Source organism: Acanthamoeba castellanii (genome assembly GCF_000313135.1).
Source record: "Acanthamoeba castellanii str. Neff unplaced genomic scaffold scf7180000084724, whole genome shotgun sequence".
NCBI classification, from domain to species: domain Eukaryota; phylum Discosea; order Longamoebia; family Acanthamoebidae; genus Acanthamoeba; species Acanthamoeba castellanii.
Window position 1 is genome coordinate 40,259 of NW_004457611.1, and position 16,664 is coordinate 56,922.

Consider the following 16,664-nt stretch of genomic DNA (forward strand, 5'->3'; position numbering starts at 1 on the left):
GATGGAGTGGGGTTGGATCAGAGAGGCTGGCAGAAGAAGCCATTGAAGGGCGCCAGCCTCTTCTGGAAGCCCTGGCCCGAAAGCGTGGAGACCACCGTAATGCCCTCCTGATGCGGTTGAAAGAAGACAAGTCAGACTCTGCTGGTGCGTGCGTGCGTGCGTGCGTGCGTGCGGTGCGGTCTAAAAATGTGAGGCCTGTGTGCGCACTTGTTCGGCGTTGGAGATGGTGAGGCTGCTGTTGGGAGCGAGCAGCGAGCCGAAGAGCTGGAACTGCGACAGGGTGACGTCCAGCGAGTCGCACACGTTCCACAGCAACTGCTCCGACCTCAGCCGGCCCCGCTGGATCGCCGCGCTCCTGAAGCTCGCCGTCGTATCGTTGGGCGAACCCTGCAACGTCAACCACGCCCCCAGCGCGTCAGCGTGACGTGGCATCCAGCCAAAAAGAACGAAGAACGAAGGGCGTCAGAAAGAGCGAAGCGAAGCTGTTGCGTACCTGAATGTTAACGACGATGGGGGCCGTGAAATTGGCGGCAAAGTCGAAGACGATCGAGGCGGCGCGGCTCAGGTCGGCCGACCGCACGCAGAAGATCTGGGTCGAGTTGGCCCCCGCGGCGCCCGTGAATCGGAGCTCGTTGGCCTGACCCAGCGTCACATCTGATTTGTGTCATCGCACCGCACACACGACACACGACACACGCGCACCGCACACGGTGAGTGATTGGCCACTGTGATTGTCTTGAGAGAACGAGGGGGTGTACGCACTGGTGCAGTTGAGTGCGCACACGGCCTGGTTGACGCCCGTGAGGAAGCTGGTGGCGCTGGCGAAGTCGATGCCCGAGATGCTGACGTCGACGCCGGACACGAGGTTGGCGCCCTCATTGACCTGCCGGAACGTGAGCGGGTTGGTCACGTTGCCGCCCACCAGCGCGCTGCCGCAGAACAGCTCTCCATTCGTTGCATTCTTCACACCCAACACGACACACGACACACGACACGACACACGAACGTTAGAATGACTGTGAAGAATGGGAAGAATGGGAAGATGAGGCCGCACGAGGTCGTTCTGGACGATAAAGTTGAAGTTGGTGGCGTTGGCCGCGGTGCAGTTGAGGCTGTTGCCGATGCCAAAGTCGTTCAGCCGTGCACCGCTGTTGACCGCCACCCGACCCGCGAACTGGCCGTTGACCACGTTCAGTCCGGTTGTCACGTTCTGGTCGCCTGTTCCTGTGCGTGTGCGGTGGTGCGTGTGCGGTGGTGCGTGTGCGGTGGTGCGTGTGCGGTGGTGCGTGTCAGTTTGATTCGCAGAGAGCGGAGAGGGAGGAGAGACTGTACCGAGGACAAAGAGATCGAAGGCCTGGGCCGCGCCGAAGAGGGCGTTGGTGCAGTTGCCGGCGCCCACCACGTTGTTGCTCGGAGGCGAGGGCGACGCGGACGCCGTCGGCGAAACCGAAGGCGAAGCAGACTGCGTGGGCGACGCCGACTGTGTGGGCGAGACCGAGGGCGATCCGGAGATCGACGGCGATGCCGATTGCGTAGGCGACACCGAGGGCGACAGGGTGGGCGAGACCGAGGGCGAGCGCGACACAGAGGGTGAGCCGGAGAGCGATGGACTGGGGGAGATCGAGGGCGAGGGCGAGGCCGACTGTGTGGGCGAGACCGAGGGCGAAAGGGTGGGCGACACTGACGGCGAGCCCGATAGCGACGGCGTGGCCGAGATCGAGGGCGAGCGCGATGCAGAGGGCGATCCCGACAGCGACGGAGTGGCTGAGAGCGAGGGCGAGGGCGAGGGCGAGAGCGACGCGGAGGGCGAAGCCGAGACACCGGCTGAGGGCGAAGCGGAAATCGACGGCGACAGCGAGGCTGTGGGCGACGCCGAGAGCGAGGGCGACGCCGAGATGGACGGGGAGGCTGACAGTGAAGGCGACGGCAAGCCAGACACCGAGGGCGACGCCGACAGCAATGCGGAGGGCGATGCCGAAAGCGATGCGGAGGGCGAAGCCGAGGCTGAGGCGCCGGCAGAGGGCGAGGCCGAGAGCGAGGCAGAGGGCGAGGCCGAGAGCGAGGCAGAGGGCGAGGCCGAGAGCGAGGCAGAGGGCGAGGCCGACAGAGACGCGGAGGGCGAAGCCGATGGCGAGGCCCCGGCAGAGGGCGACGGCGATGCCGAGGCGCCCGCAGAGGGTGATGCGGCGGGTGAGGGCGAGGCCGTGGCCGACGGGATGGGCGTGCCGACGATGGTCGGGCTGGCCGAGGGGGTGGCGCCGGCAGAGGGCGAGGGCGAGGCGAAGGCGGCACCAGGCAGATCTCGCCGATGAAGGGCGCCAACAGCTTCTGGAAGCTGCTGCCGGTGAAGTTGAGCGCCACCGTCGTACCGATCTGCACAAGAGCCGACACCAGTGAGCGTTGAGTGGCACACGACACACACGACACACACGACACGAACCTGCTGGGCGTTGATGAGGGACACGTTGGAGAGGGGCGCCAGGAGAGATCCGAACAGCTGGAAAGCGAAGATGTCGACGCGGGTGGCATTGCACACATTCCACAAGACCTGGGTCGCGTTCAGGTTACCCGCCGAGATCGCGGCGTTGGCGAACCGCACGTCCTCCGATCCCTGTGGTGCAAGGAGGAATGTCAAGCATGCCGCAGGTATGCATGTACATGTGGAATGTTCAGAGTGTGGCCGCATACCAGAATGTTGACGACGATGGCGCCGGAGAAGTTGGCAGGGAATCCAGCGAATTCAAAGAATGTAGCGTTGGCGATGAGGGAGGAGTTGAGGCAGAAGACCTGCGCGCGGCCCGCGTTGGTGACGTTGTCCCAGCGGAGGGAGACGATACCGAAGGCGTCGATCTCGGCCTGGGTGCAGTTGTCGGCGAAGGCCTCGCACAGCTGGCGGTTGATGCGGGTAAGGTTGTCGGCTGATTCGGTGAAGTCGAGCGTCGACAGCGTCAACAGGTCGCCCTGCGTCACGTTCGCGCCTACCGCCACACAGTTGAAAATCGTTGAGACACACGGAACACACGCACACACACACACACACCACACACACACCACACACACGGTGCATTACCTTGGTTGATTTGGCGCAGTGAAGGAGCAGATTGAATCGAGCCATTCACGAGGGCGCTGCCGCAGAAGATTTCGCCATTGGTCGCCGACTACAGATTTCCATCGAAAGAGTGTATGTAAGTAATGCAAAGAATGTGTTAAGAAAAAGGGGAGGAAATAAGGTACCAGGTTGCCCTGGACGATGAGGTTGAACGCGCTCGAGTCGTTGGCGGCGCACACCAGCTCGGCGCCCATACCGAAGCTCGACAGGCGCGCATTGCCGTTGACCGCCACCCTTCCGCCGAACTGACCGTTACGGGCCGTCAGGGCGTCGCCCTGGCCTGTGATTGGAGGGTGGGTGAGCGGCGACACGCCGACACTTTATATGTCGGCAGCCAATGGGAGGAAAGAAGGATTGATGTTGAACGAACCGAGAACGAACGTGTCGAAGTCGGCGGCGCCGTCGAGCGCCTTGATCGGTGACGAGCAGTTGCCGCCGATGATGGGCGGCTGCGGGGTGGGCGAGCCCACGATGGGCGGGCTGGCCGTGGGCGAAGCCGCGGCAGAGGGTGAAGCCGAGGCCGACGGCGACGCGGAGGCCGAAGCGGCGGGCGAAGCCGAGGCACTGGCGCCGGGCGAGGCCGAGGCCGAGGCAGCAGCGGAGGGCGAAGCCGAAGCCGAGGCCGAAGCCGCGGCAGAGGGAGAAGCCGAGGCTGACGGCGACGCGGAGGCCGAAGCGGCGGGCGAAGCCGAGGCACTGGCGCCGGGCGAGGCCGAGGCCGAGGCAGCAGCGGAGGGCGAAGCCGAAGCGGCCGCAGAGGGCGAAGCAGAAGCCGATGGCGAAGCGGCCGCTGAGGGCGAGGCCGAGGCGCTGGCGGCGGGCGACGCTGAAGCCGAGGCAGCCGCAGAGGGTGAGGCCGAGGGTGAGGCAGAGGCAGCCGCAGAAGGTGAAGCCGAGGCTGACGCGCTGGCGGCCGGCGATGCCGAAGCCGAAGCCGAAGCGGCCGCAGAAGGCGAAGCAGAGGCCGACGCAGCCGCCGAGGGCGAAGCGGACCGGGATGCCGACGGTGATGACGTGGCAGAGACCGAGGGAGAAGCCGAAGCGGCGGCAGAGGGTGAAGCCGAAGCCGAGGGCGAAGCAGCCGCCGAGGGAGACCCCGAGGGCGAAGCGGAAGCCGACGGTGATGACGTGGCAGAGACCGAGGGTGAAGGTGACGCCGAGACGGCAGCCGAAGGCGAAGCGGAGGCCGAGGCCGAGGGGGAGGCCGATGGGGAGGCCGACGGGATGGGCGAAGGCGAGCCCGAGAGGCAGAAGAATCCGGAGAAGAGACTCTGGAATTTCTGGAATCCGTTGGCCGTCAACGAGCGACCCACAGTAATGCCCGTCTGTGTTGCGTGTGGTGCGTCGTATGCGTGTGGAGGTGGTGAGTCATGAAGAGACGCACGGCGCTAAGGAAATAGGTTGTGGTTGGTGAGGGGGCGTACCTGTTGCGCGTTGGTGATGTTGATAGAGGAGGCGGGCGCCAGGAGGGACCCGAAGAGGGTGAAGGCCGACAGGCGCACGTTGAGCCCATTGCACACATTCCACACGATTTGGGTGGGCTTCACATTGCCCAGGTTCGTCGCCGCGTTCGACAGCGTCACCGTCTCACCAGCCGATCCCTGTGTGGTGCGTCGTTTAGTTCCAATGCACGACACACACACACACACGACACACACACAAGACACGCAGCAATCTGGGGGACATGTACCAGGATGTTGATGGCCAGCGCGCCGGCAAAGTCGACCGGGAAGTTGGTGAAGCGGAACGAGGTGGCCCGCGAGGCATCGGCCGCGTTGAGGCAGTACACGTTGGTGGTGTTGTCAAAGTCGAACGTCACCGCTCCCGAGCCCGTGATCGCCGCCTCTGTGTTAGTGTAAGTAAATGTTAAGTAGTGTGTGACGTGTGGCGTGTGGCGTGTGTGCGCGGTGTGTGCCGAACGTACGCTTGCAGGTGAGGCTGCAGATCTGTTGGTTGGTGAAGAGCAGCGAACTGAAGCTCTGATCAAAGTCCACAGCGGCCATCGACGCAGAGCCGCTCACCACGCCGGCGCCCTGGGCCTCCTGGCGGAAGTTGGGGGCGCTCACGACGGTGCCGGTCACCAGGGCGCTGCCGCACGCGACTTGGCCGTTGACCGACGTCTGCGATAAAAGGAAATTAGATATTTGCACTGCAACAAACTAAATTAAGTTGTGCCCTTAGCCAGGTGGCCCGTACCAGGTTTCCGTTAACGATGAGGTTGAAGTTCCTGGCATCGGCGTTGGTGCATGGCAGGGCATTGGCGATACCGAACTGGGTCAAACTGTACAGTCGCACAGGCAACGATGTCAGTCTTTGTATGAGTGTTGTGTTGTGTTGTTGTGTTGTGTTGTGGACGTACTTGGCGTTGCCGCTGATTGCAACACGACCACCGAACTGGCCGTTCTGGATGGTAGCGCTTCCTGCGTACGTTTCAAATCAATGGTGAGGGACAGTGACAGTGGCACAGAGTGAGAAGGGCCAAGCCACATACCGAAGAGGAAGGTGTCGAAGGACTGGGCGCCGTTGAAGAGGGCTGTGGTGCAGTTGCCTGGCCCAATGACGGGCGAGCCCACGACCGTGGGCGATGGCGAGGCCGATGCCGACGGTGAAGCCGTGGGCGATGGCGAGGCCGATGCCGACGCCGATGCCGAAGCAGAGGGCGAGGCTGACCTGCTCGGCGAACCCGAAGCCGACACTGACGGCGAGGCCGACCTGCTCGGCGACGCCGACGCCGAAGCGGAAGCGGAAGCCGAAGCCGAAGCCGACACAGAAGGCGAGGGCGAGGCTGAGGCCGATGCCGAAGGCGAAGGGGACCTGCTGGCGGCCGGCGAAGCCGACGCGGATGCAGAAGGCGACGGCAGCCTGCTGGCCGATGCGGAAGCCGAAGCAGAGGGCACTGTAGAAGCCGAAGCCGAAGCGGAGGCCGCGGCCGAGGGCGAGGGCGAGCGACTGGCCGACGCCGAGGCCGACGCTGAGGCCGACGGGTTCAGCGCTGCGCTGGGCGACTGGGCAGCTGTAATTCACACCACCGAAACAAGCATTCAGTTGCGAGGTATGAGAGGTGTGTTGAGGAGTGGGCACACGTACAGGCCAGGGCAGCCAACGAGAAGAGGAGGAGCATGCCCCAGAACGGGGCTGAGACTCTGTGTCGGCTCCGCGACATCATGATCGAGGAGGAGCGAGTGTGGTGATGACTGGTGGTCGGTCAGGTGTGCGACTGTGTGCGGCATTGGCCCATTTTATACGGGGCTAGCTCACCGCCACCAATTAGGTCCAGTGGCGGCCCACATTTCGGCCACTTCCCTCCTGAGATTGGAGTCAGTCAGCCCTGTCCCCTTTATCGCCGGCGTACGGGCTTGCCGAAAGGCAGAAGGGGCGTGAAAGAGAGTACCCACCTGTAGAGGGAGATCGTGCGGCCTGTAAGCGCACCAGACCAATGAGGCCGAACTCCAAGCCAGCCACCCGGCCAGGGTGGCCGAAATTCTCTGGTTTCGGCCAAAGCACTGTAAGCAAAACAGGCTAGACAGGTCAGAGAGGTGCCATGACGAGGTTAGTGTGGAAACCAACCCTTTGGCAGGTAAAAACTCACATTCCTCAGGCTATGGAAAGAGGGCATGAACCTTGACGACATGTCGGTAGAAGCTTGTCAAAACGAAGATGTAAAAAGATATGCATCCGCCGGGAATTGAACCCGGGTCTCCCGCGTGGCAGGCGGAAATCTTGCCACTGGACCACGGATGCTTTGCTTGCCTGAATAAAAATTCAGGGCTCTTGCCACTGGGCCAGACACGCTTCTCTTACGAAAAATCAAATCGCTTTTTCGGTGCAAAGAGGTACCAGAGGGTAGTAAGGGTAGCTCTTTGCTCAACCTGGACTGTCGCGAGCGCAGAAGATCTAGAGCTTCCGCAAGCTTCAATTCGGTGGGCGTCTGTTGAGGCAGTTGGGGCAGAAGAAAATGATAAATGGCAGAAGAAATTGCTTGTTAGAAATGCGAGGAAAACCTGTTGGGACCTTGCGGACTGTTGGGCCGGCGCTGAAGATCTTTACAGTTTCGAGCGGAGACAAAGACTTCAAAGAGAGGAGGGCACGCGTGCACGATCATGTACGGAAGGAGTGCAGTGGCGGGGCGTGCCGGCAGCATCAAGATCTTGCGAGCGAATTGTGCGCAGCAGTTTCGCTTTTTCACGACGAATGGTAGCGGTTCTGCATCTGCACTGCGCCTCATCATTATAGGCCCACCCGTACCTCCCCCATGCCTCTACCATCTTCGCAATTCCTTTCTTTTCTGTGCTCACGGTTCGCATTTTTCTGTTTTGACCGTTTTTTACCAATCCACCGCTCCCTCGCGGCTCTCTGACCGTACAACCAGGGCGGCGGTACAACTACCTTTATCTTTTTTGTTCTTTTTACTTATCATCTAATACTCGAATAAATAATAATATATTTTTTTCCTTTTTTTAAAATACAAGGCAAGGGCACGCAGGCGGAGCGTATCGAGCGCGACTACGGCCTGTCGCAGATCTCCACCGGGCAGCTGCTGCGGGCCGAGCGGGACAAGAAGACCCCGTTGGGCCTGGTCATCGAGGAGAAGCTCACCAAGGGCGAACTCGTCGCCGATGACCTCATGCTCGACCTCGTCAACAACGCCGTAGCTTCCCACACTAACCCCAAGGTAAGCCGTGTGTCGTGTGTCGTGTGTGTGTGGTGCGTGCGTGCGTGAGTGCGGTGGGTGCGCGTGTGCGGCGACATTGGCTGGTCGGGCTCAGGGACTCAGCGATCGTTTATTTTCAAGTTAATCCTATTTCGTGCCGTGGGGGCGGCGTGCGTGTGCGTGATGGGCGGGTTGGCAGGGCTGGCTGCTCGACGGCTTCCCGCGCACGACCGCGCAGGCCCAGATGCTGAAGAACCTGCTCGACCAGATCGCGAAGCCAATCACCGGCGTGCTGTACATTAATGTCGACAAGAACGTCATCGCCGAGCGGCTCAAGGGTCCGTAGGGTCCCACTCACGTCGAGCTCAGCCTTGGAAACAAACTGAACCAGGCCACTAACTGATGCGTGCGCGGCCGTGTTTGTGTGCGCGTGCGTGTGTGCGTGTGTGTGTGTGTGTGTGTGCAGACCGTTACATTCATCCGGGCAGTGGGAGAACTTATAACCTGCAGTACAATCCGCCCAAGGTGGCCGGCAAGGACGACGTCACCGGCGAACCCCTCGTCCAACGCGAGGACGACAAACCCGTACGCCCCGGGTCCTCGTGTGGAATTGCGCACACATTCCTTGCCTTCCTGGCATCGCTCAAATGTTCAATGTTGTCGACACACCACGATGCGTGTGCGTGCTCGTGTCTCTGCGTGTGTGCGTTGTGGCGCGCGGGTTGCAGGAAACGGTTCTCTCTCGGCTCACAGTGTACGAGGAGAAGACGCGTCCGGTGTTGGACTACTACGCGCAGACGGGCCTCCTGCACACCATCGACTCGCCCAACTCCGACGTCGGCTACGAGCGGATCAAGAAGCTGATGGACCAGCTCCTCCGACAGTGACGACACCACTTTGCCCTGTCCGCACCCACTTCTCGTACGTGCGCCGCTCTCCTCTGTTGTGTGTGTGTGTGTGTGGTGTGTGTGCGCGCGTGCGTGTCCGGTGGTTCATCGAATGCGCCGTCATCTTATCTGTCCGTGCGTCGGGCACGTGTGGTTGGTTGTGTGGCTTTGCGAACTGATTGGACGCGAGCTGACAGCAGTGTATGCCACGCGCAGCTCAACACAACTCCCGTCCACCGACCACCCGCCGGCCCACCTGCGCTGTGCGCTTGGCGTTGCGACCGCCGCAACCTCGCACGCTCGCTGGCCGCCCAACCGAAGGAGATAAACGCGGTCACACTTGTCACGCCCCATCATCATCAAGCACGCGGCTCCTGTTGCGGGAGGGAAGAAACCCACCGGTGGGTGAGCCAGTGTCCCTGGACTTGGTTGCCGGCTCAACTTACGCGCCACCCCAAAGTCCGCCACCCAACCGCCGCCACCCTGCTAAAAGCACACTCCGGCGCGTGGCGTTGGTTGGCCACAAGGACGTGGTCGGCTCGCGCACGGCGGTCGGTTGGCCAACGGCGGCCCCGTTCTGCCTTTCCTTCAGGCCAGGAACAGCGGCGGTCGTCTTCATCGGCGCAGAAGTTCGCGACCACCTGGCCCTCGGCGCCGGCGTCCACGGCCACGGTGCTGTCGAGCAGGTCCGGAGTAAGTTGGCGGAGCCAATCGGCGGACGTTGTCAAGGGATACGCTGTTGCCGATTGGCCGAAAATCACCAATTGACCGAAGCAGCGAGCACACCGCCGTACCAACGGCCAAGTGATCGGAGTCACAGTCACCCATTGGTCCGGCTACTGTTGCCCCGGCCACAAACCAGTAGTAGTAGGACGCACTCCGCATGGTCCATTAACGCGGTAGGCAACGTCCAGAGAAGAAAAGCGCGAGGCCGAAGTGTTAGTCTTTGTTTCTCGCCTCGTTCAGCTCAGACGACCTAACAGTCGTGTGCCATCGCACCGCACACGCACGACACCACCATAAACTACCGAAGCCTCTCGGCACCGCACACACCCGGCCACCCAACTCACCGCCATCGGTGTTATTTTATCTATTTTTATTTTTTATAATATTTCGACCAACCACCGCTAAAGGCGCGACCCAAAGAGCTTCTTGTCGACCAGTCGTCGACCCGTCAGTTATTCGTCGACAGCCGACGTGTTCGCCGTCTGCGCCTCGCCATTGGTTCCAAAGCAGGAGCAGAGCTTCCGTTACACCGGTGCCGCAGTGCATCTCGCCTCGCAGCTCGCCAACGAACCCCAAATCCTCGCCTCCCCGCACCCACGCTAATTGCCTCCCCTACCGGCGGCCGCACACAGTGCAGCGCGTCAGCTCTTTCTTTTCTTTTCTTTCTTCCCTCGCCGAGCACACAACACACGCGCACGACGCGCACGTTCGCCGCACGACACACACGCACAAGGATGGCCTTCGCACACTACGTCAAGCTCGAACCGGACAGCCACAACCATCACCACAACCAGCAGCAGCACCAGCAGCACCAGCACCACTACTACTTCGGAGGAAGAGAGACCTCGTCGTCGTCACCCTGGCCGTCTTCACCGCCGCTGCCGGACTTCGCGACCCACGCCGGCGCCGCCGGAGCGAGCCGACCGGCCAGCGCGACGGGCTTCCTCTCCTCGAGCATGAACGTGCGTCGTCGACCCACTCCCACACAACCCACACAAAACTCTTTCGGTTTTCGCTCATTTATTTGTTGTTTTTTTTGCGACTGAACTAATATTTGTGATTTGTCCATATACCGAAACATGTATTAGTAATTTATTTTATAACTCCATATTTCGTTTATGTGTTCGCCGGCTGCCGAACACTTACACTGCACCGCACGGCTAGAAATATGACAAATCAATAGCCAATATATACGAATAGACAAGAAACATGTATAATTATACAGTCGATCGTGTGTAATAACATGTGTTGTGATTGTGTGTCGCGCAGTTCCTCGCCGGCGTCGTTGCGGACCCGACCTCCGGAGCCGCACCGGCGGAGCTTTTCAAACTCCGCGCGCGTGATGCCGATACCGTCCAGTCACTGGTCTCGGTCCTCGCCGCAAGCACCACCACGAGCGCCGGCTCGCCGCCCGATCTTGCCGGAGCAGCGGGCGCGCCGGGCTCCCCGCCGCCTGCGACTCCGCCGCCGCCGAGCCTGTCGAGCAGCCTGAGCCTGACGTCATCGTCGGCCTCGTGTCCGGTCCGGCCTCGAGCCCCGCGGCGGTCGGTCAAAGGCGGCGGTGGCGCCACTTCGCCCGGAGTTGCGCGCCAGCACCACCACCCGACCTCGCCGTATGCCTGGGACCACCAGCACCAGCACCACCATCAACCGGTTGTCCACCACCAGCACCCGCACCAGCACCAGCACCGCGAGCTGTACGGCCAACAGCCGCCAGCACATGCCGGGCACTACCACCCGTACCTCCACGCGCCCGGCGTCGTGCCGGTGGCGCCGTGCCACCACCACCACCCGCAGCAGTTCCCGACACCATCGGCGTACTCGCACGTGAGTGGCCACCACAATTTGTCGACAAATCACCAGCATTCCGGAAATTCCGAGCATTGGCACGGGCACTACGCGGCGCACCAGCACGACCAGTGCGCCGCCACCGGCCGGCCGATGTTCTGGTCGTCGTCGACGGGCGTCGTGACGCGGGCGACGACGCCCATCAGCCGCACGATGTCGGGCGAGGACAGCGAGATCACCAGCGGCGCCACGACCACGTCGGTCGCGGCCACCAGCGCCGCCGTAGCCGCGGCTGCCACCGCGCTCATCCGGGCCCACGCCACCCAGCAGCTGCGTAAGCGACGACGCTCGCAGTCGGCCCCGCCGCCGCGCGACCAGGCCATCATCGTGGCCCGCAACGGGCGACAGGTCCGGCGACAGTGCGACGACGTTGACGACAACAGCAACTACGAGAGCCGAGCGCCGGCGATGGCGCTGACAACAACGTCAAGCGCCGGGACGTCGTCGCCGTACTCGTCGCCGATGGCGGTGTCGTCGCCGCAGAGCTGCGTGGAGCACTGGTACGGGCAGTCGGCCACGACCTCGTCGCCACCGACATCGCCCACGGGCGCCGCCTCACGAACGAGCACCACCAAGCGCTCGGACATCTACGGCCTTCTCAACTGATCAATGGATGATGAGCCCACCATCACAACCACCACCACCCTCCACTCCCCAACTGTGTATCTACGCGCTCAACCCAATAGTCAAGAAGAGTCTTGTAAATATTTATCTAAAAGCTTTTGTCAAATCTTTGCCTTCTAAGATCTCAATGGTGTGGCCTGTCCGTACTTGTCGTGTAACTGTCACAAGAGCCGGGGACGACACTGGGACGCCGGGGGCAAAGGAACCGGCCTAGCCCGCAACCCAACGCGAAAGAGGTACCCGTATAGCAGCTAAAGAGCGCGGGTCCATCATCATCTTCTTGTTCTTCGAAGCCGAGCTTGGCTTCACTAACAAGCCTTGACGCGGTTCCCGCGGGAATAGGGCGCTTGCCTTGTGAGAGCGTGTGCATGAGTACTTCGTGACTACAGGCTGACTCAGCTCGCGGGCAGAACCCCTTAAAAAAGCGCACCGGCGCCAATTGGGCCGGGAGGACAGCTTGCTGTTCACCTGTTCGCCAACAGTGGCAGAGTTCCTGTCACGCCTTTTGACATTCCATTTCTACTTCCTTTCTGGAGCTCCAGCGGCGCCTCCGGGAGACGAGCCCGAACGGCGCCACCATGCCGGTCGCAGGAACAATTGTTCTCACCTGCTGCCTGCTACCCGTTCTAAGCACAGCTGTCCCCTTGTAGGGTGGGTGACTGTGACCCGCAAGCACAACCCAAGAGAGAATGTTGTGTGTGGCCCAGAGATTCAGGTTGTGGGCTGTGGGTCCATCCAAACACCACAACAAGAAATGATGCAAGATGCATCAGATCTGAACATTGTGGGAAGCGTGGTTTTTCGTGTTTTAAAAGCCACCGTGACTAGGTTCGATGCGGATGAGTCGCTGGAGCTTTGCCTTCTCTCTTCCGCGATCGCCGGCGACCATTGCTAGGGCACACTCCCGTTTCCCCGTAGTTCTCCCCTACTTGCACTGCGTGAAGTCGGCTTCTCATTGGCCTTTCTGTTTTTCGTGACTGTCGATTGAGGCCTTTTAATGCTGTACTCTGCATCTTTTCTGGCATTCCTGTTGGTCGGTTTCGGCTGATCACTGCTAATTGTGGAGTAACCGAACGCACGGACTTTCCCTAAGGTTGTCCTTTTTAGTGTTACTTGTCGACCAGTGTCTACAGAAACCTAGCACCGACCAGTAAGCGCAGGCCGATAAAAAGTCTTCCTGGGCGCTTGTTGTCGTTCCGTTGCGTCAGACCCGTCTCCCCGCCGCACCCCAACTACGGCCGAGCTTGTGAGCTTTTGCTGGACACACCGAATGCTCGGGGCCCTGTGCTCGGGCCGGTCTTTCATTCTGCGCACCACTCACCAACACCAGCACAGCTGAGGCCGCACTGCACACAGACCACACACGCTACACGTCACCTCCCTCGACTTTCCTCGTCAAACCGGACCTGCTGAGGGTCCACACCACAACCAACTTCCCCTACCTCTACCTCCCATCAACCACCTCACCTCCATCAGCCACACAAGCACTACTCCTATTTTCAATTCAACCCAACCACCTCACCACCATCAGCACCAGCCCGAAGCCTCAAGTAGCGAACCAACGAACGAAGGCGGCTACGGATTGTTCTACTCGCGCGTAGAAGAAGAAGTAGCGCGAAAAACAAAGTTGTGGAGACCGGCTACGCCCACACAAGAACAAGGAGCTACTACAACCAAAGACTAAAAGCAGGTCAACTTGGAGCAGCAGCTGGCTCTACTTCAAGCAATGAACGTACGGCACAACCCCCTCGCCTGGTGGTCTGTGTGTGTAGATTCGTTGGTGCGGTGATCGCTCCGTCGTTCAGTTTCTCTGTCCAATCGGAGCTGTCCAGCTCATGCGAGTTGGGACAACGCCGGTTGGGTTGACGCAGCAATGAGGCTCACCACAAACTTCTTCATTCCCTCTTCTTCTTCTTCTTCACACAGTCTCTTGCCCAACACGCCAGCCAGATGTTGAGAATGGAAGACCGCAGCGGCCACCACAAGAGCTCGAACACCACGACCACCACGACCACCAACCTCAACAACCCAATCGTGCTTCCCTCCTTGTTCCGTCCACAACCGCCGCCGCCGGTGCCCCAAGGTCAGCACGGAGGCCTCTTCCTGCCGCACCTCACGTTGAGCGCCACGGCCGCCGCCGCCGGAGTGGTACCGACCGCGCAGCAGCTCTACGCGGCCCTCCTCGACATCCAGCTGGCCGCCGCTAGCCACACCCACAGCCACAACAGCTCGTCTTCGTCGTCGACAACGACGACAACGACGACCACCACCTCGTCGGCCATCCTGCTGCCGCCCGGCGCGCTGTCGTCCCAGCTCGCCGCGCAGCTCTCGCAGGCCGTCGCTTCCTCGTCGCCCAAGTCGTCGCTGTCGGCCGCGAAGCGCAACATCAACCACGGCCACCGGAGCCTCGCGGGCAAGCTCGGCTGCGGCGCCCGCAAGCACACCACCACCACCTCGCACTCCCCAACCGCCTCGCCGCAATCGTCGTCGTCGACGCCGAGCTCGAAGCGCGGGAAGAAGACGAGCGGGCGCGTGTGCGCCGAGTGCCGCACGGACAACACGCTCCAGTGGCGCCTGGGTCCCGACGGCCAGGCTTCGCTGTGCAATGCGTGCGGTCAACGCTTCCAGCGGCGGAAGCAGGCCATGGCCCAGAACAGCAACAACGGCAACCAGCACCACCACAAGTCCGAGCCGCACTCGCCCGTCACCTCGCCTTCTCCAGCCTCGTCGCCTCCGAGCCACCACCACATCAAGCGCGAGCCGGTGGCGTCGCCGACACACGCCGGTGGCAGCTGCGGCGAGCGTCGATCGGACATATACTCGCTGCTCAATTGAGGCGAGCTGGGTCCACTTCACATCACCGTTCACGGCCTCATGGTGGCCTCCACCCGTCTGGTCGCCGAGTTTGTACAAACAACATCATCAACCATATAGATAACAGATAACAGATAATAGACATCAAACGCAAAGAAGGGAAGTCGGCCAGGTGTGTTCGGTGTTGTTCTTCTACTTCTTTGGGTTCACCCAGCGACGACCGCAACTGTTCGACAAGAAGGCGCAGAGAAGAGCGCAAAGTGGGTGACCGGTCTGGCGCATGAGACGTCGTGTAGATGGTGAACAAGTTCTTCCCTCGTTGAAGTTCCGGTTGATATGAACTGTACTTCCCAGCCTAGGCAGCCCACTTTTAGGGTTGAGGCCCACGTGTGACCCCGACCAATCACCCGCAAGCCTTTAAGCTTGGCGACAGGAATGTGAGGCAGTCAAATTTTGAATGGAATGCTGCCAAGGAATGTCACAGCCCTGCATCTTGAAATTGAGACAACCATGGGAGCTCCACAGCCAGCTTCTCAAGCTCTCCAGCTACCCACCTTGACACTACCACCACTCCAGATCTTCAGCACTGCTGCACTTCAGCTCAGTCCATAATCTATCTTTCTTCCATCTGTAGTAGCCCCAAAAATCTCGTGTAGTGTCATCTTGCGAGTAGTGATAGATAGTTTAAGGACAAAAGATGAAGAAGGCAGGGCTTACCAGCGAGGACATGGGCCGCGCGGGCGAGGAAAAGCGCGACTGGGTGGCTGTCCAGCAGCGCACCTTCACGCGCTGGGTCAACCAGCAGCTGGCCCGACGGGGCGGCCAGGTCACCGACCTCCTGCAAGATCTGCCCGACGGCATTCACCTCATCCATCTCGTTGAGGAGCTCTCTGGTGCTCTTCTCAAAGGGTACTATAGCCCCCCCCCCATCGTCTTCTCTCTTTTGCGTTGCTTCTTTGTTTTCTTTTTTTGTTCTTGGTGTTATTTGCTTTGTAAAACTTGGTTTTTGTTTTGTTTGTTTTTGTATTTATTTTGTTGACCCATTGGCGTTTGTCGGGCGTGGCGCAGGTACTCGGGCCGACCGCGTATGCGGTTCGAGAAGCTGCAGAACTGCATGCTCGCCCTGCAGGCCATCAAGAACGAGGGCATCTACCTCCTGGGCATCGGACCCGAAGGTGAGCGCTCACCTTCTTCTTCTTCGTTGTTATTTGTTTGTTTGTTTTTTGCTCAAACCAACCGCATCAATCACTAACCCCACAACACACACACACACACACACCAGACATCGTCGACCCCAACCTGAAGCTCATCCTGGGTCTGATCTGGACTCTCATCCTCCACTACCATCTCCAGGGCGGCGCTGGTCTCACCAGCCGAGGTCTCTCCTTTACCACTTCTTCACCGTGAGATTCCTTGAATTCCGTTCTAAGCTGCGTGCTGCGTGTGCGTGTGCGGTGTGTGGTGTGTGTGTCTGTGTCTGTGTCTCTGTGTGTGTGTCTGTGTGCGGTCGGCACGTGCGCACGCTAGGCGGTAACGGAGGCGAGATCACCGCGGCGGGCGCGAGCGGCGCCGGCACCAAGTCGGGCGGCGTGGCCAAGGGCGGTCCGGCGAGGGCCAGAGGCGCGGCCATGAAGAGCGAGCTGCTCGAGTGGGTCAAGTCCAAGTGCGAGCCCAAGGGCGTGCAGGTCACCAACTTCACCTCTTCGTGGCAGGTACGCACATCAAGCTCTGTCTACGCGCCTGGCGTGTGTCGTGTCGTGCCTTGCGTGTCGTCCGCACAACAGCTCACGGAGCTGGGCGCTGTGTGTGTTGTGTGTGTTGTGTGTGTTGTGTGTGTTGTGTGTGTTGTGTGTGTTGTGTGTGTTGTGTGTGTTGTGTGTGTTGTGTGTGTTGTGTGTGTGTGTGTGTGTGTGTAAATTGTAGGACGGTCTGGCGATTGCGGCCCTCGTGGAGAGCCTGCGCCCGTCCACGCTCGACCTGGAGGCCCTCAAGCAGCAGGTCAAGG

At 60.7% G+C, this 16,664-nt stretch overlaps 5 protein-coding genes across 5 annotated transcripts in view; 4 read left to right on the forward strand and 1 right to left on the reverse strand.

Moving 5' to 3' along the window:
- Window positions 1-17: 17 nt before the first annotated feature.
- On the reverse strand, window positions 18-6,272 carry ACA1_157320 (uncharacterized protein; the record flags this gene model as incomplete). The annotated part of the gene is given in 25 exon segments (XM_004348418.1): window positions 18-107; window positions 208-387; window positions 494-654; window positions 763-961; window positions 1,055-1,224; window positions 1,333-1,480; window positions 1,496-1,610; window positions 1,644-1,680; window positions 1,822-1,908; window positions 1,940-2,240; window positions 2,293-2,373; window positions 2,441-2,611; window positions 2,689-2,978; window positions 3,071-3,158; window positions 3,235-3,389; window positions 3,480-3,673; window positions 3,807-4,378; window positions 4,534-4,710; window positions 4,800-4,954; window positions 5,034-5,229; window positions 5,306-5,390; window positions 5,469-5,529; window positions 5,601-5,657; window positions 5,683-6,122; window positions 6,193-6,272. The coding sequence occupies 25 exon segments, from the start codon at window positions 6,270-6,272 to the stop codon at window positions 18-20; spliced, it is 4,290 nt and encodes a 1,429-aa protein (XP_004348468.1).
- Window positions 6,273-7,209: 937 nt separating this feature from the next.
- ACA1_157330 (adenylate kinase superfamily protein) lies at window positions 7,210-8,975 on the forward strand (the record flags this gene model as incomplete). The annotated part of the gene is made up of 6 exons (XM_004348419.1): window positions 7,210-7,270; window positions 7,579-7,781; window positions 7,960-8,098; window positions 8,227-8,345; window positions 8,489-8,643; window positions 8,864-8,975. 6 exons carry the CDS (start codon window positions 7,210-7,212, stop codon window positions 8,973-8,975), a joined length of 789 nt encoding a protein of 262 aa, XP_004348469.1.
- Window positions 8,976-10,107: 1,132 nt separating this feature from the next.
- Window positions 10,108-11,827, forward strand: ACA1_157340 (uncharacterized protein; the record flags this gene model as incomplete). Its single annotated transcript, XM_004348420.1, has 2 exons — window positions 10,108-10,335; window positions 10,643-11,827. 2 exons carry the CDS (start codon window positions 10,108-10,110, stop codon window positions 11,825-11,827), a joined length of 1,413 nt encoding a protein of 470 aa, XP_004348470.1.
- Window positions 11,828-13,571: 1,744 nt separating this feature from the next.
- On the forward strand, window positions 13,572-14,680 carry ACA1_157350 (GATA zinc finger domain containing protein; the record flags this gene model as incomplete). Its single annotated transcript, XM_004348421.1, has 2 exons — window positions 13,572-13,577; window positions 13,772-14,680. 2 exons carry the CDS (start codon window positions 13,572-13,574, stop codon window positions 14,678-14,680), a joined length of 915 nt encoding a protein of 304 aa, XP_004348471.1.
- Window positions 14,681-15,356: 676 nt separating this feature from the next.
- ACA1_157360 (calponin domain containing protein) overlaps window positions 15,357-16,664 on the forward strand; it is a gene marked incomplete at both ends in the record, with an annotated part of 5,594 nt that continues 4,286 nt past the window's right edge. Inside the window, 5 exons of the mRNA XM_004348422.1 lie at window positions 15,357-15,568; window positions 15,728-15,834; window positions 15,942-16,037; window positions 16,187-16,371; window positions 16,583-16,657. Of these exons, the coding sequence (XP_004348472.1) occupies window positions 15,357-15,568; window positions 15,728-15,834; window positions 15,942-16,037; window positions 16,187-16,371; window positions 16,583-16,657 (675 nt within the window). The remainder of the gene's footprint in view (window positions 15,569-15,727; window positions 15,835-15,941; window positions 16,038-16,186; window positions 16,372-16,582; window positions 16,658-16,664) is intronic.